At 35.9% G+C, this 24,835-nt stretch overlaps 1 protein-coding gene across 1 annotated transcript in view; it reads left to right on the top strand.

The window, feature by feature from the left end:
- The window catches only part of PIBF1 (progesterone immunomodulatory binding factor 1), a 127,825-nt gene that overhangs the window by 88,476 nt on the left and 14,514 nt on the right, over nucleotides 1-24,835 (top strand). The window contains exons 13-15 of the mRNA XM_075723055.1: nucleotides 719-821; nucleotides 6,151-6,281; nucleotides 18,286-18,370. Of these exons, the coding sequence (XP_075579170.1) occupies nucleotides 719-821; nucleotides 6,151-6,281; nucleotides 18,286-18,370 (319 nt within the window). The remainder of the gene's footprint in view (nucleotides 1-718; nucleotides 822-6,150; nucleotides 6,282-18,285; nucleotides 18,371-24,835) is intronic.

The raw sequence follows: 24,835 nt of genomic DNA, 5'->3' as shown, positions 1-24,835 counted from the left end.
TAGGCTCTGCAATTGCATACTCAATGTTCCCATTGCTGCCTATGGAACTATGCTGTTGAATTGATGAGAAACTCTTTTGACTTAGGACATGAAACATGCAAGAGGTTGAGGATCTAATTTTTTAACTAGGGTGTTTAAGTAACTCAATAATCCTTTCTCTTCACTTCTAAGTTAATTTGTGGATCTGCATAAGAGTTTATTTAAAAAAAAAGTTGCAATAACATTTAATTATTTACATATTAAATGTCAGGCAAAACAATTTTGCCTCTGTTTTGAAAATGATAAAATACTACATTTTTCAGTGTTCCACTACAAAATGTATATTAATGTGCATTTTTTTAAAAACATTATTTAAGGAGAAGCCAATTACAGTGATTCTGTAAAGTTGCTAAAAAGTAAATACTTATACTTAGTTGAAACATTTTGACATGATTACTCAATTGTGTAGTATGGTACAAATTATATAGGTAATTACTTTGTAAAAAGTATTACAATGGCATAACTGTGGGAATGCTATTTCACTGCTGTTAAATTTTGTAATATTTTCATTGTTTTGCTAACTTTGACCATTCTGCATGTTTCACTATGTAGTTTATATATATTAGTATTTAAGCATTGGTGAAAAATTAAGGCAATCAAGTTTTGAAGTATAAATGTGATAATTTCTTTTGCATATTTTGGAAAAAACTCAACTTGAGCTTGCTTTTTATTGGCACAGTGTTCACTTGGCAAGGAGGTTACTGCAGCTAGAAAAGCAAAACTCGTTGCTTGTAAAAGATCTGGAACATCAGAAGGAACAAGTAACACAGATTTCACAAGAGGTAAATTACTGCTGAAAAAAAATCAAATCTGTAGGAGGCTATAAACATTGCAGAACAGCTGTTCATAAAATGAAATATTTTCTAAACAGTGTTTATTATCTATTTGATGTCAAAAAATGGCCTCATAATTAACCAAAACTCTTGTGTTAAACATTTTCAAAGAAATTTATATTGTATTTTGAAATGAAGATCAAAAGAGGGATTAGTTTACAGGCTAAACAAGAATGTAAGCCAGACAGACAACATCCTGATTTCTGAACAGAAGACCAGCTAGCCAAACTAGTTTGTTCTGTTTGATAGTTAATTGTTCAATGAATACCTCATTACTTTTTACACAGCTCTTCTCTTAAATCACTTTTGAAGATATTTCTGTAAATCCTTTTCTGCATTGCTCAGTTCTTGAGTCTTTTGAATATACGAATCTAGGGAATGTTTAGCATAAGCTCCTTTTTTAAAAAGCTGAGTTTTTGGTTTTTTTACTTTGTTACAATGAGTTTAATTTCATGATCTTTTAAAATTCTGTATATAATACCTGACATCACATATTACCTTGACATGGAGAACAAACACTAAACAAAACTCAGCTTAAAATCTCCCAGAATTAGGGCCAACTAATTTTTTTAAATATTTTTAAGATTGTCTTCTGAGTTTCTCTTAGGAACCAATGAACTTCTAGATTTGCTATTAGATATTGCCACCATATGGAATTTCTAGCCTGACTGTTTCAGGAATGTGGTTGACAGTTTGATTTTTTAAAGCCATGGTAATTATAAATGAGGATAACTATACCCAAGTACCTCACAGTGCACATACTTGCATTTTCTACATATTTTAAAATTACATGAGTTTTATGTGTTTTATATGTGTGTGTATATATATGAATATATATATTATTTCAATGAAAGATATAGGAACAGTGAAGTTTTTGTGCAGGTTTTTGTTAACCAATACTACAATTTGTTATGGATTCTTCTTATCCTAGTAATTTGTATTTGACTATTTTTCAAATCTTCTTGACTCGAGGACATCAAGAGATTTGTGAATCCAATGTTATCCTTGGTATTTTTCTCTATCACTGTTCTTTCACTATCGTTGATAAAATCTGTGCTTTATTCCCCACTTAAGTCTGTCTGGTTTCCACTTCAGTACATTTCTTCTTACCCGCAGTGGTTTTATATTTGCTTCTAGATCAGTGATGAAAGATTCAGTACCAGTGACTTTAGTTCAAATTCCTGCAAAATTCCATTGGAACATCTTCACCTCATTTTTATTCTCCCATGAGATGTCATGTAACCCTTTCTTGATCTTTTATCATATAATTGTATAGTTTATATCAGAATGTCATCCAGTACAAAATTAAATGTCTTGCAGATAGCTAACGCACAGCTACTAAGCCTATTAACATCAAACTCATAAGGTTAAATAAAATCTTCTAAGACCTGCTTTCTGTTAAACTCATGTCTGGCATTCAGGTCTGAATGCTTCATCAGATTTCTTTTTTCCTTTCTTTTTTTTTTAATTTTGCATATGACTATAGGCCATTTTGTTTGATAACAATTACTTAAGCCATTCTCCTTGCCACCCTTCAATATGTGCCCAAAGAGTTTACACTTGTTATTAATGGACCGGAAAATAGTTCATCATTCTCATGGTATACAAACTGATCATCTGACTTCTTTTCTAACAGAGGGCAAAAATTTTTATTGAAAACTTCTGTGTTTTCTTCAGCATTATATACAGTTTTACTGTACCTTTGCCATAATGGGTTGTACTGTTTCTAGGATTTGTTTTCTCCCATTTTTTTCATTCTAAGAGTTCTATGCCTGCTAGTATCAACTTTCCCCTTGAAGTTGTAGCTCCTTTTGTAAATTTTCTGTATTTCATATTTTATATTGATTGATATCTATTATCATTCTTTATCTAGTTAAAGTTCTTAAACTTCTGTGTGCTGTCTTTACTGCATCCACTCAGCTAAGATAGATTTTTACTCCAAGCTATTGTCTTGATTTTTTTTTTTTTTAAATTAAAGAGCAAAACAGAGATCCTGGAGACTACAGCATGCTCAGGTAGCCTATTATTATTCTTTTGATTGACATTTTTTTCAGTTATCTAGATGAAATCTAGAACATGGATTGAAAATTGATGCCAAAGTGACTGGACCAACTTTTCTTTTGAACTTGGATTAAACATTGTTATTTCACTGCAATATTTATAATACAAGTTTTTTTTAAGCTCTTTGAAGGAGGGAGGAAAAGAAAAAGATTGCAATAACTACAGTGGATGCCCTTTCTCAGATTCTTTTTTTGGACTGTCCTCAACCAATTGCTGTTGAGCTTTATAGAAAAGAATCATATTGATCTTCTGGAAAAGTCCAGCATTACCAAGAAGAAAATACTGACTTCTCCATAATTTCATTCATTAGATGGAGGTCTGATATAATGTTCTTGCTTGAAAGTTGGAACACTATGGAAAAGCTCAGCTGCTGAAAAAAAACTTGTCAGTCTTCAGTTAGTCCCATTATAGTTTTCCAGGCTTTATTTAACTGCGGGATCCTGTCTATTTTCAGGTCTGTGATACAGCATTAGAAAATAATTTTCTCTTAAAGTCCTCTTTCTGTTGCTTTGTATAGCAGTGACCTGCAATGTTGAAGTATTGAGACTTACTTCATACTACAGAAGGTTTGCTGACCATGTCTAGGATGAACAGAATACAGGAATTCTCATGACATGATCCAAGAAAGATCCTCAGCTAGTGATAATCAGTTTATTGCCCCCGCAACTCACTTCATGTTACTCTCACTTTAACTGGAAGGCTATATATCAGCTTCTGCAAAGTAGTGATGTGCAATTATTATATTCAGTGTCCAATATAATTTTGGAATAAATTCACTTTGCAGAGGTTTTGAACAACAGTGCCAGAACTGATGGATAGGCAGTCTTTTGTGTCTAGACGGCTAATACGGTCTTTGGGTGACTTAAAAAGCAAATACTGAGTCAGTATACAGTAAAAGTGATATCCTATATAAAGAACTTTACTAAGCTGATATATTTGGCTTGCTACTGAATGACTTTTTCAGTCCTTCATCATGATGTTGTATTTGTGCTTTTTGTATGCCTCGATTGAAACATTTTAACCAAAAGCAGATTTACATCTCACTCTGAAAGAGAGTATAGATCAAGCTGAACAGTGATGGAATCCTTCAGCTTGATAGAGATGTCCATTCAGGGATAAATAATAAATGTCCAATTGCAAGGTATTAGATTTATCACTTAAAAGAATGACACAAATACTTAAATAAATCTTGTACATTAAGGCAGAAAGAAATCAAAGTTGCTTACAAAAAATAATGCTTTTGCTCAAGGATGATGCCTAATTTATATATGTGTTTATTTTAGTAAAATTGATCCATTAAATGCATTTAATGCTTAATTGATTACAGTTTAATGACAGCCTTTTTTAAGTTTATAGAATCAGGCAGCAAAGCACCACCATGGAGAGGGAAGGGATAGCCTTTTTTCATAACAGCAGCATGCTTTTTAGCTGGTAAAGTTAGCAAGTTAACAGATGACTTAGCAGCATCAAACCAAGCTTACACCACCTCACTTGCCCTTTCCCACTGAAGTACTTAATTCTTATCAGTGAGAACAATGAGGAACTTCACACTGTGATGACAGTACCCTTTGAAGGTTCTTAGGCTATCAAGAACAGGATTCCAAACAAGATCAGTATTCCAAACAAGATCAGTTGGGTTAATTTTCTCCTATAATGGCAGCCTCAAGGTTTTATGCTGCAATTTTTAGACCATTCTAGAGATTAGTACTCCATGTCTTGGAATTACGTGTTTGTCATGTAAAAAGTCTCTGTTGTCTTCCTAAAAAATCTTTTTTGATAGCTGTACTCTTAGAAAAATAATAGCTTTTTTAATTGCTTACAAATCTATTGAAGATAATTAGTTTCTTCAAGAAGATGATTGCCTCTTTATTGTAGAGAAGTAAAAAAAAAAAAACCTTGGAATTTCACTGTGGACTAGAATAGGTACTTCCTGAAGGAACTAATGTTTTTAAATAATACTTATGGATTTGCGTTGATTTGAAGAAGTGCAATGTTATTGTCTCTCATTTCACTTTTTAAAACATGAGGTGGAGTTAACTCCCCTTTTAGTAAGGCCAGTAAGGTGAGCAAGCAAAGTTTTGTCTATATTGTGTTTTTTAATGAATGTGAGCCATTGTATTTTAAGTTCTTCACACATTTGACAGAGTATAGACGGCAGAAGTAAAACTGCAATAAAAATATAATGGAATCAGAGAAAGAAGGAAACACAGTCTCATGTTTTGAAAATTGTGAATAGGAGAAAAATCTGATTTTAGAAAAGTCCTGAAATATTATTTAAATAGGCTAGGTCTATAGGAAGGTTTTTTTTTTTTCCCCTGCTTGTTTGGAACAACACAAAATAGGACAACTGGTTCCTGAGTCTGATTTGGCAAATGTAGAAATTTTCAGAAATGTTATGAACTCATTGGAAAGCTTAACCATTTGCCATTGAATTCATTCCGTTAGACCTGTTTGTATCTAAATTTTAAAAGATTTTAACTTATTTTTGAAAGAATCTAGTTGATATTCTTGACTTACATGTACTCTAGCTGCTGAAACTGCTAAACCTTGATGGATGATCTTAATTCTATACATATTTTAGTGAATGATCTTGTTATATTGCTCAAGATGCAAGCCATATCATGTAAGTTTTGTGGACCTAGCGATCCTATAATTTGTTCAGGGAATATGGCTAGAAATGTTTATTTCCTACTTATGGGGATGACAGTTATTTTGTACTACTTTTGTAAACATCCTGTTGGATTTCACTGTTCATATACAATAATTGATTAGAAGAAAGAGGAACCTTTCTTCCATTATGACTGTGTTTTTATTTAGATTCAATTTCTGAGCTGAAAATTCCATTGTAGTAGTATACTGTTTTAAAAAAGTCACTTGTGGTCAATAAGGTGAACAAAAAGAGGCCTTGTCTATACTAATTTTTTTCACCAATGGAAGCTGTTACATTAAAACTCTTGAAAATGCAGATTAGGGAAGTGTAGATAGCGGTAGCATGATTACATTGAAGATATCATACAATTGGAACAGAAAAGTGAGAGGATAATGTACTAGATAGTAATTTGAGAGTAGTTTGTTTCTTTTTCTTTGTGAAGTAACAGGTTTCTATTATTATGCAATTGGTAATAACAATAATATCCAATAATAATTCGGTAATAATCAATTAATTGTGCTTTATAAATTATACAATTTATAATAGTAATACTTCTTTTTTTGGCAGCTTGACAGAGCAAATTCTTTGTTGAGTCAAGTACAACAGCCGTACAAATACCTCATTGAAACCGTGCAACAGAGAGATTCTCAAATAAGGCTACAGAAAGAAAATATTACACAACTTGAAAAAGATGTCAGGTAATTAAAATCACTGTTTCTTTATTTTAAACTGAAAGTAAAATCACTTATGTGTTTATCATTAGAAAACAATTATGTTATTGGCTATAAAGTAGGAGATGCTGACACTCTGTCATTGACTAAGTCCAGCCTTTGTTGGACTCTAGCATCTGTGATTTCTCTCATAGTGTCAGAAAAAGAGGCTTTAGGTTTGGAAAAGCAGCAATGACGGTCAGGTTTAAAGTGAGTTTGGAGTTGAGAAGAGCTCTCATGGAGTGAAGTTCAGAAAAGTGAAAGGAAAGCATGACACACCAGATGTACAAAAGTAAAAAAGAAATAAAGTCAGAGAAAAAGAATAGACTAGTCCACCAGCAAAGGGTATTCCGGGCATAACTCGAGCAGACTTCCTCTAGTGGAGACTCTCTGATTTGCTGTTATATCCAGCTGTCAGAACTCTCCAACCACTGAGCAACTTCCCACCATCATAAAGCTTTATAAACTATGTTTAACATCTGTTTCCCAAATAAGCTGTTACAAAATAATCTGTTCCTTGATTTTCAAGGAAGTGGATAGCTGTGTGCCACTGCACTACAGAAGAATTAGTATTTTAACTAGTAGGTGTTTATGTGGTGTCTTGGTTTAGGAAACACATATGGTAACAATTATGAAGCATTAATGTGATCGTATTATGAAGCAATTACATGAAAAATACAGGGGTTTTTCCCAACAAATGTGTTGAATCAATGAAAATAGAAAACGTAGGACTCGCCATAGCTAAATACTTACTATCTTACACATGTATCTATTCAGAGTGTTTTGATGGTTTGGGATAGTATTTGTTATGCCTTGAGGAATACCTAAAAATGCTTATTATCCAAGTAAATCTATACAAAAATCAATACATTTATAAATAAACTGAAATATTCATTCATACTTCCTGACAAGGTATCTTCACTGGGTTTAACTTTGATTCAGTAAGAATAGATCTTTCTTTTTACTCCAGAATCACGTGGTTTTAATATTTTCCTAGACTTGATATATTGTAAGGAAAACTTTAAAGGTAAATTATGTTTTTCCAGGAGATGAAAAAAATCACAATGTTCTCTACATATGCAGGATCTTACTTTCCAATTGTGAATAAAATCATCAAAGAATTGGTCAGTAGCAAATTAAATTTTCAGATTACGGTAATGTGAAAACGTCTTTCATTATTCACATAGTTGTCCAAAAGTCTCTCTAAAGCTAGGAAAAAAAGGGAAGTAGATAGGTGAGGTCATTTCTGAAAGTGTATGTTTCATGCCATTAAAATATATAAGAACTTAAATGCATTATTAACATTGATTCTCTTGAGTTTTTATGGCTCATTAGAAATAATCTGTATGCCCAGATATTCTTGCTAAATTTAGCCTACAAATTAAGGCACCTAAGTTAGGAACTTAGTCATGTCAGCTTTCCTTAGTAGTTTGTGGAGGAAGTGGCATCTCCAAAAAGCAATTCAGATTTTGGATGGAGTGAGTCATCTGCTACAGATGGCTGTTACTCTCCATTAACTATAAAGGGAATTTTTGGCATCTTAAAGTGCCTGAGGTTAAGGAAGAAAATGGATCTGCACCACAGTGTGAGCATTCATGGTAAACATACCAGCAGTACTCTGCTGTGGTGAGCTGGGGTGTGCTCACCACTAGTCTGGGTTTCTGTAAATGAAAGTGTGGTCTGACAAAAAAATATTTTTATCCTTAATGGTTTTGTAGCAAAAAAGCAACACTTTGCACATCAAATGTTTTGGTAAGAAGTTTTTTCCTGTAGTTTCCAATATTCCTTGTAAACTAAAAATAACTATTACTACCTTATCACAATTTTGCCTCAGCTTTGCCATAGCTTCATAGGTCAGTGACATTCTTGGAAACAGCCTAATGTCTTAGGGCTTTTGATACATATCAGTAGTCCCTAATTTTGCTATTCATAACTCCATATTTAAAAATAAAGTCCTAAATCATTAGCTGATATTCCCTGGAGCACAGGAGAAATCATAAGCTGGTATAAAACTGATAATGTTGGTCCTTTGCTTTCTCATAAGTGAGAGGAGGGTTAGAGGAAGGGATTTCTAACCAGAGAACCATTACATTGTAGCAATCCTCTATGAGGATAGCCTTTTGGAATCTGTTGATGACAGTTTTAAATTAATACATCCTTTAGGTGATTTCAGATTACTTTGTGGATTCTAGCTCCCATTCTAGCTCCCAGCTATTCCAGAACTGAATCAGAATGGGATTTAAGTAAATTAATCATAATCCCTACCAAATACATGCTAAGTGAAGCTCTGATGGATCAAAAGATTTAGACCAGTATTCCTATCGGTCTTTCTTAGTTTATTAAACAGCACTTTGTTGGTTTGTGTGGAATATTTTTGAGAGGATGAGTTCAGAGAATTAGTACTTCTCAAGGAGGGCCTTAAATTCTGCAGATAATGTTGGTGCTATTAGAAATGTAATAGTGCAAACACTAAACATGGTTTATGAAGCTTGGCTTCTCTGTATCTCAGAGCTAAGGGAAAAAGCTAGTAGTTGTAAAGCCATTTCAAAATGAATTGATTTTTTAACCATTACCTATAATTAGTTAATACTGCAGTTCTGCAGTAGCCTTTTTAAGTTGAAGTTTAGTTTATGCTACAGTTACATAAAGTACATTATTTTTTAAAATTTTACATACAATACATGCATTAGTTTTATTTCTAGAAAGCAATTTCACAAGTACCAGCTAATGGAAAAAAAATGTTCAAATGCTTGTTTTCAGACAGACCTTTAAAAATACTAGTGATTTTTTTTAATATAATATTTTTTTAAAATCTCATATTTGAGTACTGGACTGTAGACAAATTAACATAATGTTGTGTCATGGTTTAGCCCCAGCCAGTAACTAAGCACCACACAACCACTCACTCACTCTCCCTGCCCCAGTGGGATGGTGGAATGAATCGGTAGAGTAAAGGGGAGAAAACTCGTGGGCTGAGATAAGAACAGTTTAATAATTGAAATAAAATAAAGTATAATAGTAGTAGTAGTAAGAATAATATACAAAACAAGGGATGCATGATGCAATTGCTCACCACCTGCCAACTGATGCCAGTCCCTGAGCAGCGATCGCTGCCCCCTAGCTAACCCCCTCAAGTTTGTATACTGAGCCTGATGTCGTGTGGTATGGAATAGCCCTTTGGCCAGTTTGGGTCAGCTGTCCTGGCTGTGCTCCCTCCCAGCTTCTTGCTGGCAGGGCATGAGAAGCTGAAAAGTCCTTGACTAGTGTAAGCACTACTTAGCAACAACTAAAACATCAGTGTGTTATCAACATTATTCTCATGCTAAATCCAAAACACAGCACTATACCAGCTACAGGGAAGAAAATTAACTCTATCCCAGCTGAAACCAGGACAGGACCCACCCCTTATTCTGTACCATCTATGTCATGCCCAGGTCCTACACTTTCCAATACATTCCAATTAATCACCACCATTTTTCCTGTCTTTTGATACATACACATAGATATCATTACCTTAGTCTATGGCCCATCCCTCTAAAATGTCTGTTGAGTTCATTCAGTCCATGACTTTGGGCTCCATCTGTCATCACAGTCTTTCAGGGCAGGAGAGATGGTGTGCAGTGTTGGACTGTTGCATGCTGAAGCCAGCTGTGCTTCCATCACTGCTGCACTTTGCTTGGTTTCATCAAAGTTCATTCTTCATTAATCTGGGTGATTCTTACTGTAATACCATTGATGTGGCATATAGCAACCATGGAAGTGACGACATACAGTATCATATAGCAATTAACATCATACCATTCAGTTCATTGGCTATTTTCACCCAAAATCAAATCCCCTTGAGGCACACAGGGGGCTTCCCCATCCTTTTGCATCACCCACCAAGTGCACCCAGGTCCTTGAGCAAAAGCAATCCCACGAATGGGTTTGCCTTTGCCTGAGGGGGGGAGTAACCCAGAGTGTCTTCCCCAGCATATTTTTTATGTACACTACAGGGACTTTATCACCCTTCTACAGTACATAAGAGTTTTGGTTGGGCAGGGCCAGCTTGATTGGCAGATTCCCCTAGTGTTGACTAACCAGGTGGCTTTTGCTAAATGTGTATCCCAATGTTTGAATGTCCCACCACCCCTTGCTCTCAGGGTAGTCTTTAACAGTCCATTGTATCGCTCGATTTTCCCGGAGGCTGGTGCATGATAAGGAATGTGATATACCCACTCAGTGCCATGCTTTCTGGCCCAGGTGTCTATGAGGTTGTTTCAGAAATGAGTCCCATTGTATGACTCAATTCTTTCTGGGGTGCCATGTCACTACAGGACTTGCTTTCCAAGGCCCAGGATGGTGTTCCAGGTGGTGGCGTGGGGCACGGGATATGTTTCCAGCCATCTGGTAGTTGCTTCCACCATTGTAAGCACATGGTGCTTACTTTGGCAGGTTTGTGGGAGTGTGATATAATCAATCTGCCAGGCCTCTCCATATTTATATTTCAGCCGTCACCCTCCATACCAGAGAGGCTTTAACCGCTTGGCTTGCTTGATTGCAGTGCATGTTTCACACTCATGGATAACCTGTGCAATACTGTCCATAGTTAAGTCCACCCCTCGATCATGAGCCCATCTATATGTTGCATCTCTTCCTTGATGCCTGAGGTGTCATGGGCCCACGGAGCTGTAAATAATTCACCCTTATTTCATCAGTATAGGACTCCATACAGCAGCTTTCCACCTCTGATGCTTTCCCACAAGACAACAGGACCCATCAGTGAACAGGGCATATTGCTTCTCATTTTCTGGTAGTTTATTATACAGTGGGGCCTCTTCACCTCGTCCTCTGGTGATATGCCGAAATCTTTGCCTTCTGCCCAGTCCTTGAACACTTCCAAGATTCTGGACTGGGGCGACTGGGGTTTCCTATTCGAGCCCGTTGTGTGATCAGTGCAACCCACTTACTCCATGTAGCATCAGTTGCATGATGTGCAGAGGGAACGTTAGCTTTGAACATCCAGCCCAGCACCAGCAGTCGGGGTGCCAGCAGGAGCTGTGCTTCAGTACCAACCACTTCCAAAGCAGCTCAAACCCCTTCATATGCTGCCAATATCTATTTTTCAGTTGGAGTATAGCGGGCCTTGGATCCTCTGTATCCTTGACTCCAAAACCCTAAGGGTCGACCTTGAGTGTCCCCTGGTGCTTTCTGCCAGAGGCTCCAGGTAGGGCCATTCTCCCTGTCTGAGGTGTAGAGCACATTTTTAACATCCTGCCCTGCCTGGACTGGCCCAAGGGCTACTGCGTGAACTATCTCCCATTTAATTTGTTCAAAGGCTTGTCATTGCTCAGGGCCCCACTTGAAATCATTCTTCTTCTGGGTCACTTGATAGAGAGGGCTTACGATCAGCCTGTAATTTGGAATATGCATTCTCCAAAAACCCACAATGCCCAGGAATCTTGGAAGTGATCGTGGACTGGCCAGAAGACAAAGATTTGATATGCCTGCACCCTGATAATCAAGACTGAATAGTTAGTTTTATCCTCACAGCTACCCTGTGCTTGATCAGTCATGATTTTCCTTCCTTCGTGTTTAGTGTGCAGAATCTATGGTGGAGGAGTGCTCTTTTTGTGTCGTGTTTCTATCATCTCATCTGCTTATCAAGAGAGATGGTTCTGCATTATGTAAATCATGGATTCCCTACATAGAGCAGTCACATCTGTGTTATCAGTGCCAGTGTTCTCTACCACCTCTCACTTAACTTGAGTGTGGAGGGATCAGCAAGGACTAATTTGCAAGTGAATTTACTTTTTTAGACTTGATCCATAATTGGCTTCTGTGCACAGTGATGACGGCCAATAATCTTTTTAGAATGTACTCCTGGGGTGGTTAGGTTCCAGCAGATTTCCCAGGATGATGAGTCAGTACTTTCTTGTAACCGTATAAGTATTTTGCAGCAAGCTGCATTGCTTTGTATTTCCTTGTCTATTGAGAAGGCTGTTGGTTGCTATTGGATGTAGTTTTGATTCTGTGACGAAATAGACAGTCGTGATGAAATCAGCACAAGAGGAAGGCAACTATGAGGAAGGCTATCTGTGACAGCAATCTCCTTAGTTGGGGCTGAGTGTTCTTGTGCCGTATTTTTACCAATTTTTTCTCAAAATGGCCTGAAGTGACTTATAACGTGGTCCCTTGACAGGCAACAGATGTGTTCAGGATTCCCCACGTCACTTCTGACAGCAGTTATTTCCACAAGAGGAGTGGGACAGCTTCAGGAAGATCATTTTGATATAATACTCTTGAGAAGTCCTGCAGATCAACTTAAGTTTCTTTCCAGTGTGGTCTTCAAAGTTCACTTTAACCAGAGCAGCTCATATGCCTTCATCCTTAGGTGTCATACCTCTAGAGCTAAGGCTGTTTTTCAAACCCTCTGTACCAAAATGTCTTCCTCGCTTGGGAGGACTATTCAAATAGTACTCAAGCTTGCTTGTGTCAATAGCTGTCAAACTGAATCATAGAATCATAGAATGGTTTGGGTTGGAAGGGACCATTAAAGATCATCTAGTTCCAACCCCCCTGCCATGGCCAGGGACATTTTCCACTAGATTAGGTTGCTCAAGGCCCCATCCAACCTCTCCTTGAAAGGAGAGGAATAGTCTAAAATAGGTACCAGACTGAATCAAGGCATTAAAGTAGGAAATTCCACCAGAGCTGGAAGCTCTTTGGTGGCTTGCTGAGAAGTGTGTCTGTTCTGGACACCTTTCACACAGCTATGTGGATCTTTAGCCATACCTTCACTAGGAACTGCAAGAGCTATTGTGGTTGGGGTAAATGCTTAGCTGAGCAGCTGTCATTGCTGTTCGTTTTTTGCATGAACAACTTAGGGACCCATCTCCGGGTTATTACAGGTGTGTGACATTACTGCTTAGGTTCAAGTGTGAAGGCACAAGTGTTATTACTACTCAAAGATAAAAGGAGAGGTTGTTTAGCAGTAATCAAAGCTCTGTCAGACGTTGCCCACACATATGTTCATTACCAGTGTCCTTGCCATCCCCTTAGAATTCTGCCAGGCAGGCCATGGGCTGTGCTGGCACTTGGCTGTGGAGAGAACCAAGGTGGCCCTGGGAGCAGGGCACACCTCGTGTGCTTGTGCACTGAGCCATGAACCTGCAGATACGCCTCAGATACAAAACCTCTGGTCTTGAGTGACAGAGCATCTGCAGGGTGAATTTACAGGTGGTCTGCATATCTCATTCTGTTAAGTAACTTCTCATTTATGTTAGTCCACATAGCACTCTCGTTAATAAAAGTAAATAATGATGGTTAGTAAGAGCAGCGGTATGTATAAGGATGACTCCTGCCTACTACAAAGAAATCTCTCTAGCATACAGTTCTTTAACCAGAAATGAAAACATCACATTTAGCACTCTTTTTGAAAAGAAATGTCTCGTAACTATGTCATACTGTGGGAAAACAAATCTCTGAATTTCATTCTTATATGTGTAGTGAAGTAATTGTAGTTTTAGTACATAATTTTTCTGCTAAAAACATCTAGGTTTATAAATAACTGGAGACATTAAACAGGACTTCATTCATAAAGAGAGGGTATTTACTTTAAATGCAGTTCCTCAAATTTCTCAGTACCAATGGCTGGTTTTAAAAGTGGTTCACTTACCCAAAAGCACTCAAAAGCCTAACTGTGTGGCAAATCTAGAAGCAGTACAAGGATTTTGCTCACTAAGAAGCTGTGTACTGAAATGTTTCTTACCTAAACATTTTGGGTTCTCTAATTGCCATCCAAACATTATAAAGCTTAGCATACAGTGTTAGCTGAGTTTTTCCCAACACAGAATGGGCAGTGAGCTTTTTATGAGAACATTACCATTCTGTGAAATATGCATCATCTATTCCAACTCTACTGCAGTTTACCTGAGAAATGCTCCAAACAAAATTTGTAGAAATATATTTTTTTTTTTATACAAATGAAGGTTTTCTAACCTGTATTACAACTTTTAAAAAGTTGTTTGGGTTTTTCTTTTTACAATTTGAAAAAGTAATTTCTTTTCAATTTGGACACTACACGGATGAGTTTTTAAGCCGCCTGAAGCACTCCAATTAAAATCATTAAGCAATACTCTCCTAAATGCCTTTAAAAATGTGATCTGTGGTTATTTAGCCACACAATGAGAGATCACAAATTTTTCATGTATTTTCTCTTTTAAAGAACTTTTATTTGCAGATTTTTTTATACCTCCCTCTCTACATGATTTAAAAAGAAAATTTGACTTAGGCTTTAAAAATGAGCTGTTTGCTCTGGGCTATTCATCTGTAGTTTGCAGAGAAGGGATAGCTGCACTATATGCCTGTATTATATATTCAGTTTTATGTACAAAACCTTCACACGTACTATTTCTATGTTTGATTTTTTTTGATGGTGACATTTGTATATGAACATAAAATGAAAAAAAAAAAAACCTCAAGGTTGGACTTCAGTTTTCAACTTCATCATGCTGTAGCGTGAAATTAACAGAAAGGCACAATCCTTATAGCATTTGGGGTACACAGCTCACTGAAAAAGAAACCTACTTTTTTCAAAATGAATAGAAGTAATAATAAAAAACAGTAATATATAAAACCATGTTTATTTAGTGTGTCCAGCATAAGCATATTATCCAGAATATCTAATAATAGAAGCTTCTGAACTGGATACTAGCTAGTGTATTTAGACCAGAGATTTAAAAGATGGTTTAATTGCCCAAATTCAAAAGGCTTAAAAGTCTGAGACTGGGAAATGTTAGTCTCCATTCTCCAGAAAAAGCAAGTCACCTAAAAATGTCTATGATATCCAAGCTACCTTGGCTTTAGATCCTGAGTAAAGCGAAACAAAACAAGACAGTGGTTGCTATGAGCAACGTGTATGTATATGACAAGTGTATTCCATGGTACATCCTGCATTCCTGGTACCTGGATTAATACCTGGCTAGGTTTTGAAAGCATGATGGAATGAAACTGAATCTCCTCACACACATTTTGGTTTCTTCTGGAAATCCAGGCACACAGAAAAAGCAGGAGCTGCACTGCTTTTCAGTTAGTTCTCCAACCTGGACTTTTGGGACTGTGGTTATATGAAGTGCTACAAAGGGCACCTTCTCCACACTGAGGATGGAGCAGTCAGTGACCAGGACTGTGGAGCACATCATGGTCTACACTTGCCCTGCAGTGTAAAAACAGCCGTTTGTGCTGATAAATAACTTCAAGAATATTAGATCATTTCAACGCAGTCCATTTCTCCCAGGTGTTCACATGTTTTCACCCCAGAACAAGTCATTAGAAGATTTCTTTTAATGTTTAGTACTCTAGTACCTTAATACATGTATCATGAAAACTTAGAAGTATGGTTAGTTAAAGATGGTCAAGAAGATCCTGTCTCTTCATATGAAAGTTATAACCCTTGAGCTCAGGTGTGAGAAGGTGGTTTGTCTAGTCTCATAGATTGTGGTTTCAGAAGCATGGTAAGACAGTTAAGGCACTCCGTCACCAAATGGAGCAGTCTCATCCTTACCTTCAGCTGTGGGTTTCCACTGCACATGGTACATGAAGTTGTTTTGGTGATCCACGTGAAAACCTGTAAAAAGACTCCAGCTTCCATTCAGATCAGTGAAGTGACCTACGCACACGGTCACAAATTTTCTAGTACCAACACAAAGAGCAGGTTACCAGTATGTGGATAGGCAATGATGATCTTTCAGCAGCAGTTTTCACTTAGGTCAGCTAAGTGAACTGTAAAGCTGCTCTCTGATTTGTTACACTGCCAATTAAAACTGGATTAGTTTAAACTACCATTTGATGGAAGTGCAGGGTAGTTGAAAGCTAGAACCTCCTCGACTGCTGATACCCAAGATGCCCACTCAGAACGTTTCCGTAACAGGGGCTGAAATGGTCGGTCTTCCTCCCAGAACTGAACTTCTGGAGGAACTTCTGCTTTATTTGGTCATTACAGGTGTGAATTTATTAACGTTGTGTCTGGTAACACTGCTTTCTCACTCTGTTGAATGTATATATGCCGCTTTTGCAGTGTTCTTTCAGAAATACATGAATTACTTCCTTCTATCTGCAATGATGAAAAAGCATAACTATTGCAAAACTACTAAATCTGAAGTCTGCATGTGCTTTGGTAATTGTATATTCATAGGTATGACAGAAAACACATCAAGTGCTACTTAACGATGTAGCAGTCTAATTCCTATATTTGACAACAAAGAAAATCAGAACTGCTCCACATGGATCAGTCATGTCATACTGTTTCAGAAGGTATAACTAGTATAACTAGAATAAGGTCTGTTCTGTAGATGAAACTGAACCTTGAACATGAACTTCTGGTTTAGTCATGAACACTGTTTATTCAGTACACTATTTAAGGCATAAAGGAACTTTTATTATTGCTTCTCTAATAAGTTTGTGAGTCATTCTCTAAAATGATTGGTTTATGCTATTAGGAAGTACAGAAATCCAAGAAAGCCTGACAAATCAGTAAGTTACAACACATGAACCCAGGAAAAAAAACAGTACAGCAATTTCATCATGAGTAAAAATGTCATAGAAAAAACTTGTGAAAATATTAAAATATCTTTGTAGTTTTTCATAAACGTTACTACTTTCCTTTTAAATAACTCAGACAACTAAGCAATTTGGCCAAAGCATACAATTTTTCTGAGAATTAATGAATGCCTAGAAGGAATTGACAGTCATAATTTACAGTACAGAGCTTGCAAGGAACTGCCAGAAAATCTCTGGGGCAAAGCATGATGTTGCTTATTTGAAACAAGCAGAATGCACAGCCAATTAAGGAAAAGGTTGATTTATTTTGTTGATCATTTCTGGATTAAATACTGAGAATATTAGACAATTTGTGTTTGCAACATATGTAATTGCTCCATTCCATTTATAAAATTTCAATACATTTGCTTCCGAACTCCTGACCTGTATTCAGTACTACATATGTTTACTCCATATGCAGAACTGCATTTTGCATAGTTGTTGATTTATGTTATAGTTTATATTGTATTTAGTAAAGTCATGATAATGGCATATATAACATTGGGCTTCCAAGAAAATCCCTGTGGCTATTTTAACAAACTAGATTATATACTGGCATTATGTATGCATTAGTCTGAAGCATATTGTTGGAAACTGATGTTGGGGCTAAATATGAAAATACATTTAATTATATTAGAATTGCTGCCTGGAATCAGAATGTGTATGCTAAACATTTCAAATGTTCATAGTCTATAACTAAGAAAACAAAGAACAATTAAAGTTAAACTTGACATTGTGGTATAAAAGTATGCCTTCATGCTAAAACAGTTTTCATACTTGGTTCACAAGACAAACTTGATCCCATGCATTCTCCTGAAATAGAAAATAAAAAATGGCAAAAATACATTTACAATTTCTGCAGAAACTACACAGCTGAAAGGGGAAGCTGGATGTTTTTCTTCCTTGTATTTGTTATTTTTCTAAATGCAGTAGAATTTGTTGATTTCTAAATACAGTAGTATCAAAAAAAGTTATATTGAGAGAACAGTGCGTGCTGCTACTAGTGATGCATACAACAAAGAAATCCACATTTGATATAGAGGTGTAGATATAAGGAGCCTTACTTTGCTTATAAAATGAGCTTATTTTGCCTAGAAGAAACCAAGAGATAATAACAAAAGATTCTGATAATTTAAATTACCCTCCAGAGAATCAAAGAAAACCTCATATTTTATGAAGATTTTGAGTAGTATTTCTGCTTGACTAAAATAAGATTTTGTATGTATCTGCATTCAGGCCCATTTATAAAAATTCCAATGCCTGAACATAGAGAAGGATCATTTGATACAATTACTTGAGCAAATTTTCATTGTTGCCAGTATTTAGCTTTAGAAAATGCATGTTTCAGCCAGAATACAAGATTAAAAGAGATTATCTGTTGCTATTACTGCATTTCCTATCCTCTTTCTACCAGTCTTTTAAATAAAGAAAAGACAGCTTTGCTGCGTGTCAAGAATCAAATGGCAGCAGATTTGGAGAGACTTCTAAATGACCGTGAGGTAATCTTCCTGTTTTAGCGTTACTACCATAAGAGCATTTTTAGTCTCCACAGCCTTAAACCATGGGAAAAATTGGTTTACTTTGATTTGATTTGTTGGGTTTTTTGTCTATGTTGTTTTCAGAAACACAGGTGATCATGTCTGTCAGGCACCCGGGAGGCTCTCAGTTGTACTCTCAGTTGCTAAATTCTCTCTGTTGACTTAGTCTCACTGTTCTTTCTTTTCCTATGCATACAGCAGACATGCCTTGCAAAGTGTTTAGCGTTTGCAAGCATTTAACAAGTCTTTAGATAAAGGTGATGAAGTTGATACACTTGTTATCTGCAAGGCCTCCTTGTACCACAGTATGCCCCAGGATCTCTCCCTCCTCCACAGTCATCCAGACCAAAAAGCTGGACAAAACATTACACAATTAATTTCCAGTACACACATCTGAGTTTCTTTTCAACTCCAAGACAGGATTTGGGGAGAGGAAACAGGACAGGAGTCACCCAGGTTTCCTTCAGACAAGAGTCAGGGTACTTCTGAAATACTCTCTCAGATTTAAAAGTATGCAAAATCTTGCAGTTTAGACATAAATGCACTATATGGAGATTCCCAAAAGGGTTTTGTCAAGATTTCCCTCTGAACAATCTTAACAGACTAACATGTCATGGAGTATGAGAGAAATTCTTTCTGCAGATTAAATGTCTGAAGCAAAGGATGGAAATAAATGAAGTTTACCAAAGGAATCCCAAAGATCTGAAAAAGGGTGAATGGTAATATGGAAAGTTTGCTGAAGCTACAGAATATTGCAGATATAAAACCAAAAGCTGACCATGAGCAGTTGTTAAATGATTTCTTAGAGTTCCTGAATGATTTGGCAAGGATTTGCAGAGAAAATAAAACATTAATAAATCAAAAATTATGAATGTGTGGAAAACCAACCGAAGTTATATATATGCAGTGATGGGACCTAAATAGCCTGTTACCTGTTCAGAAAGATCATCATAGAGTCATTATATCAATAGTTCTACCCTTTCAGTTCTCTGACTGGGAAGAGAGGAGAAGATGAGGAGATTCCTTTCAAGGAATCTGTGACTCCCCTACTGAGATCGCATTACTCATTCTGTAGATGATTATTACTACTCATTCTAATACCATTATTTCCATAGAAAACTGACTATCGATGCACCTCTTGAAGTCCTCTCCAAAATTGTTCTCGTCCATCCCCTTTCCTTGCTATTCCTCGAATGCCCTTCTTAGATCAGTAAACCAAACCCCATGTCATGAATTGGTCCAAACCAGTTTGTCTCTGCTGACTAGTTACAAAACCATTTTTTGTTAGAACCGAACCAAAACAATTTCATTGACAGTGAGCCTCAACTTAAGTGAAAACTGTACTAATTCAGTTCCCTGAGTGCAGATCTCAAATGTGAAACAATCACCTTAAATAAAAGTAAAAACAGTTCTTCAGTTGTTTACTTTCTGTGCTGAATCGCACTGCGTGTTTCTGTGATGCAATTTCCACCTAGAATAGTTTTTGAATTAACTGTCTGAATTGATTGTAGTGCTTGTGAAGATCCATGCACAAAGATTAAAATAGTCTAATTACACAGGAGAGTAAATGAACATGCTTTCCCACACTGCAGGTGTCATTGACCTACCAGGATCATCTGTAGGTGCATCAGACGTAATCATTCAACAGCTCTTATTTCTGATGTCTGTATCCACATGGTATATTTAAATTTCAAATTCAAGACTGCGACCAAGGCAAATGTTTGTTTTGGGTGGTATTTGGATTTGCTTTTTTCTTTTCGTTTTTGGTGATTTTTTTTGTTTATATGAAACCCACTGCTCTCTATTAATGTAACAGAAAACATTTAAAGCATTTCTAAGTAATTTATAAACCTTATTGTTATATTGATGCATTATCATATCATTATATTAATGATATGAAAAATACTCTGAGGAAACATGATTTAATTATATAAACATTTAGTGAGTTTTCTGAATTTCCAATATGATAAGCCCTTGGCAGGCTAATTTCAAATTAATTTCTTTCCAAATTTTCTGTCCTACTCCTTCTCTCCCAAGTAGTGGGGCTCCCAAGTAGTTATGCTTTGAAGTAGTTTCACCTTGGCTGCCTAGTTGTAGTAGTGTCATATCAACCAACATGCATTGCAGCTGATTCAAATCAGTAGAAAGTGATAAATAAACCTAAAATTTTACAATATTTTGTAAGAAAACTATAACATTTCTACCTCAAAGCTATGTGACATTGTTTACATCCAAACAACATTAGCCCCTATGACTACACACATAAACTATTCCTGATAAGCTGCAGTTTGCTACATTGTGTCATTTCACCACTTAAAATTTTCAAACTGTGGCCAACAATGCAAGCAAGGCTGAGTGAGGCCGGCTTTATAAAAAAGAAAGTAAATACTTGAGTCTGAAACGGACTTCATCTTGAATGTTCCTCATACCCTAGATGTTAAGAAATTGAGCAAATATTTCCAAAATTATTACAGTCTTGTCAAATTTGGTTTTATATCTGTTAAAAATAGGCCATATTAGTTGTTTTGTTTTACCTAACAGTTATAATGTTTTTTCAAGATGCCTATGGAGAAAAGGATATAAATACTGAAAAAGAAACATTATAATTTGCATGTTTGGGGGAATAAAATTATTAAATGCCAGTATGAGGCACAAAAAACCCCTAAGAAATAAAAAATAAGCTGAAGTTGTTTTAGGAAAATGTGTGAAAATAACAAGTTTGTGTGTATGTTTCACTTTTGTCATTTCTGTTTATTCCTAATGCAGCCGTTTATTTTTTACTTTTAATGCAGACCTCTTCCAGTAGTTTCACAGCTTATGCATTTCTCTAAAAGGCAGTTATCTCATGTATTGAAATCTTTCTACAGGATAGGACAACTTTAGTCTACAGCGAATTAGTGTTCAACTAAATTTTTTTTGCCATTTAGTAAGTTAAATATGCAGATCATCACAACTTCACAATAAATATCCCTACTAATAGAAAAAGACAATCAAAATTTTATAATCTTGGGCTAATAAAGACTTGACTTCATTTAGACAAGGTATGTGTTTTTAAATAAAAGTAAGATGCAATCTATAAATACAGATATATACAATTTGAAAAATATGAATTATGGTTTTGTGTGTTCTACATATGTTCTACATGTGTACTACATGCTATCATGTAGTATGATTACTATCAGTCTTATTTAGTCATTGCACATACTAAACTGTCATGTCTCATTAGGAATCACCTTGTTGCCCTCGTGTTTACAAGTAAAAACATTAGAATTCTTGAATAGATAAACCCAAAATATTCATAGTTAACATGAACTAAAGTTTTAGGTATGTTAAAAGTACAAGCAAAAAGCAAAATGCCAAAACAACATTAATGCTGTCTTACAGCAGCATGTTTCAGTAAGTATACAGTTTTGATTTAGGTATTCCAGCCTATATGGTGTCAGACTGTATTAACTCTTTTTATTTAATGAAATGTTGGAGTTTGAGGGGTTGGGGTTTTTTATTTTTATCTGCTTGTGATATCAGCTGGATTAATAATGCTTGCTTTGGAGGTAATTACAGCATTTTGTACACTTTAGATAAAGAAATACATTCATGCTTAATCTTACTTCTCTTCATGTATTTTAATTTTGGAAGAAAGTTAAATATTAAAGTCTGAATCTTGGAAGAATTCATATAGGACTCTTACGTGAGTTCTTTTATTACAGGAAAAAAATGACACTAGATATTCATGTAATAAAATAGTTCATTATTTCAAATTATGTAAACTAAGCTAATTTGATTATTATATTTTCCTGTGGGAAATTAAAGTGAAAATTGGTTATTTGACTATACATGTTCTAAAGAGGTTGGGTCCACCTATAGAGGAAAAAAATTGAAGTTTTTTTTTAGGCTATATTCTTGGCCCAGATTCTTAATTGTTTCTTGGCCTTCTATTTCCTTTTTTTTTTCTGAATTAATTAGTAAATTAATGTGGAAAACTTCTTAATCTAGCTTTCATTTAGATCATTGAGAATCGGCTGGTACAGTAAAATTTCTTATCTTCTTCATATGGATAAATGCAAACTTCACTGTGTGAGAGGGAGTTCAATGGCATTACCATGAATGGTCAGTATCCAGGATCATGCCAAGATTATGTTCTTAGAGGTTCATAATAAAGCCTTCGCAGTGCTGCTGCCCTCTTTGAGCTGTCAGAAGGAACTGGGGTATGCACTACTGTGATACCATTTGTAAACCTCTCAATGCATGATAGCAAGTACAGTTAGTACAGCCAAATTTTTCAGCTGATTTCAGACTAACAAATTTTATGTTTTGTCTAGATAACCAATAGGGGTTTTAATTGTTTTTCCAGATCCATCAGAAGAGCATAAAGCATTGTTTGGAGGAACAATGGAATCTCCCATTAATAACCTTCTAGTAAACAGTGTTCATTTTTTAAAAAAAAGGATATTTCAAATCCAGAAATTTTTTTTGCATTATTATTTGTAGCCTATGTTCTCTTTTTAAGCAGCTGAACTTTACACTTTTGACCCTCTATCTTTAACTGCGGATAACCAAACCACACGCACACAAAAAAAAAAAAAAAAAGACTTGTGGTCTTGATTCTTCCCACTCTAACTTCAGCACTTACCTTATACCCCCAAATGCGGACCCTTGTTCTCCTAATGTTTTGTATAGTCAGGGGAGCATGTGTAAGAAGGATGTTCCGTCAAAGCGTAAATCAAGATGAAATTATACGTTATGCCCGAGTTGACCCAATAGCTGTAACAATGCCTTAGCTCTTTGCTCCTGATTCCCCTTCTCTCTCCTCCTCTTGCACCAGCTCTGGCACATCTCTGATGCTGCACTGGGACCATTCAGATCACTAAACAGAAACCTAACCTGACCAAAAAAACAAAACCACGGAAGTGAATTGCTGTCTGTTAGGTTAGCAGTTTGAATCACCTTTGGAAAGTGTCCAGCAAGGAAAAAGAGCAAGTAAAAATATTTATATGTCAAAATTACTTACCTGTGAAAAAGAGGGCATTTTGTGTCCAAAACTGTAGAGTGTAGCACACCAAGCTTCTGTGCCATCCTTTATCTGCATCCAAACTTTATCCCCTGCATATAACAGGTATCTATAACTTAGAGGCACCAAAGTGCAGTTCTCTGTTAAGTGCTAAAGTTAGGTGGGATGAATCCACTAAATCTTTTTACCTGAAGCTCTTGATCCATGATTCCTTTTATCTGGTTTTTTTTCCTTCTCTTCCAACAGTCAGCCTTTGACTAAAAGAAATATTTACCGTGAGCTCTGTGATCTTGGCATTTCTACTGCCTTTCATGCTTGATGCAGTTGTTAGTATTTTAGAACATCAGAAGTGCAATTTTAGACTTTATCCATTGGCTTGCAAACTTCAGATGAAAACTTGGAGGGGCAGTCTGTCAGCACTCAGATGTTTGGCAAGAAGTTTTAGTAATCATTTTCTGAGGTTAAATTTAAGAGATGATAAATTTGCTATGCTTTGATGTATGGCATTGTACTATTTCTTCAGCTATTTAAGATGCAGACATATAGTAAAGAAAACCAATAATGTGCACAATTAAATCTATTTATTTTAGCTTTTCCGATTCAAACTACAGAGTGTAGAAACTGACTTCTAAAATCTTGAAAATTAACAAACTTGTTTATATTTTTAATGTGTAGTTCATAATCCATTGGTTTTGGGGGAAGAAAAAAGCAGAGCAAGTATAATAAATGGAGGGGTTCTTTTTATGTTTTAAATAGAAATATTCTAGGAGGCATGAAAAGAAATGACGAGACAGTGTTGTAAGAGACACCAATAGAAGGCTTTAAATAGGTATTCCTCTAAGTGCTAAGATCAGTTTCAGTTTATATGAATATAAGGGAGTTAATTTACCTTTTTTTTTTAAACTGCTTGAAATCACCTGTGTGCAATGCAGTCTGGCAATAGAGTAATTTTTAATCTGTAAAAGTAAAACTAATATTGGGAAACTATTTTACTAAGAAATAAAAGGGTAAAATTTATGACATAAACGGTGCAAATGAAGGCTGTTTATAATACTCATTAATTTCCTATAATGCAACTGTTTATGCAGACATGATTAGTTATCAGCACATGAATATTATATACCGGTTAAAGATATATGAAAACCTGTTGATATTTTATCTCCTTTACACATCTGTGCACTTGTGGTAAATTAGCAGCTGTGCATACAAGTGAGAGAATGTAAACTTGCTGAACTAGTCACCTGCCATATTGACACATTCATGTGTTACTGTGCCAAAGCTCTTCAAGTGAAGTTAGCAACCAGAAACCAGGCTCTGGCTATCTGCTCTGGGACAAAGTAGAGAACGTGTAGTAGTAGTTTAAATAAACCTATTTGATATCAGTCAGTTAAACGGATACAGACACATGGGGTTTGATT

This window comes from Pelecanus crispus, chromosome 1, assembly GCF_030463565.1.
Source record: "Pelecanus crispus isolate bPelCri1 chromosome 1, bPelCri1.pri, whole genome shotgun sequence".
NCBI classification, from domain to species: Eukaryota; Metazoa; Chordata; class Aves; order Pelecaniformes; family Pelecanidae; genus Pelecanus; species Pelecanus crispus.
This window is presented reverse-complemented; position numbering and strand designations above follow the sequence as displayed.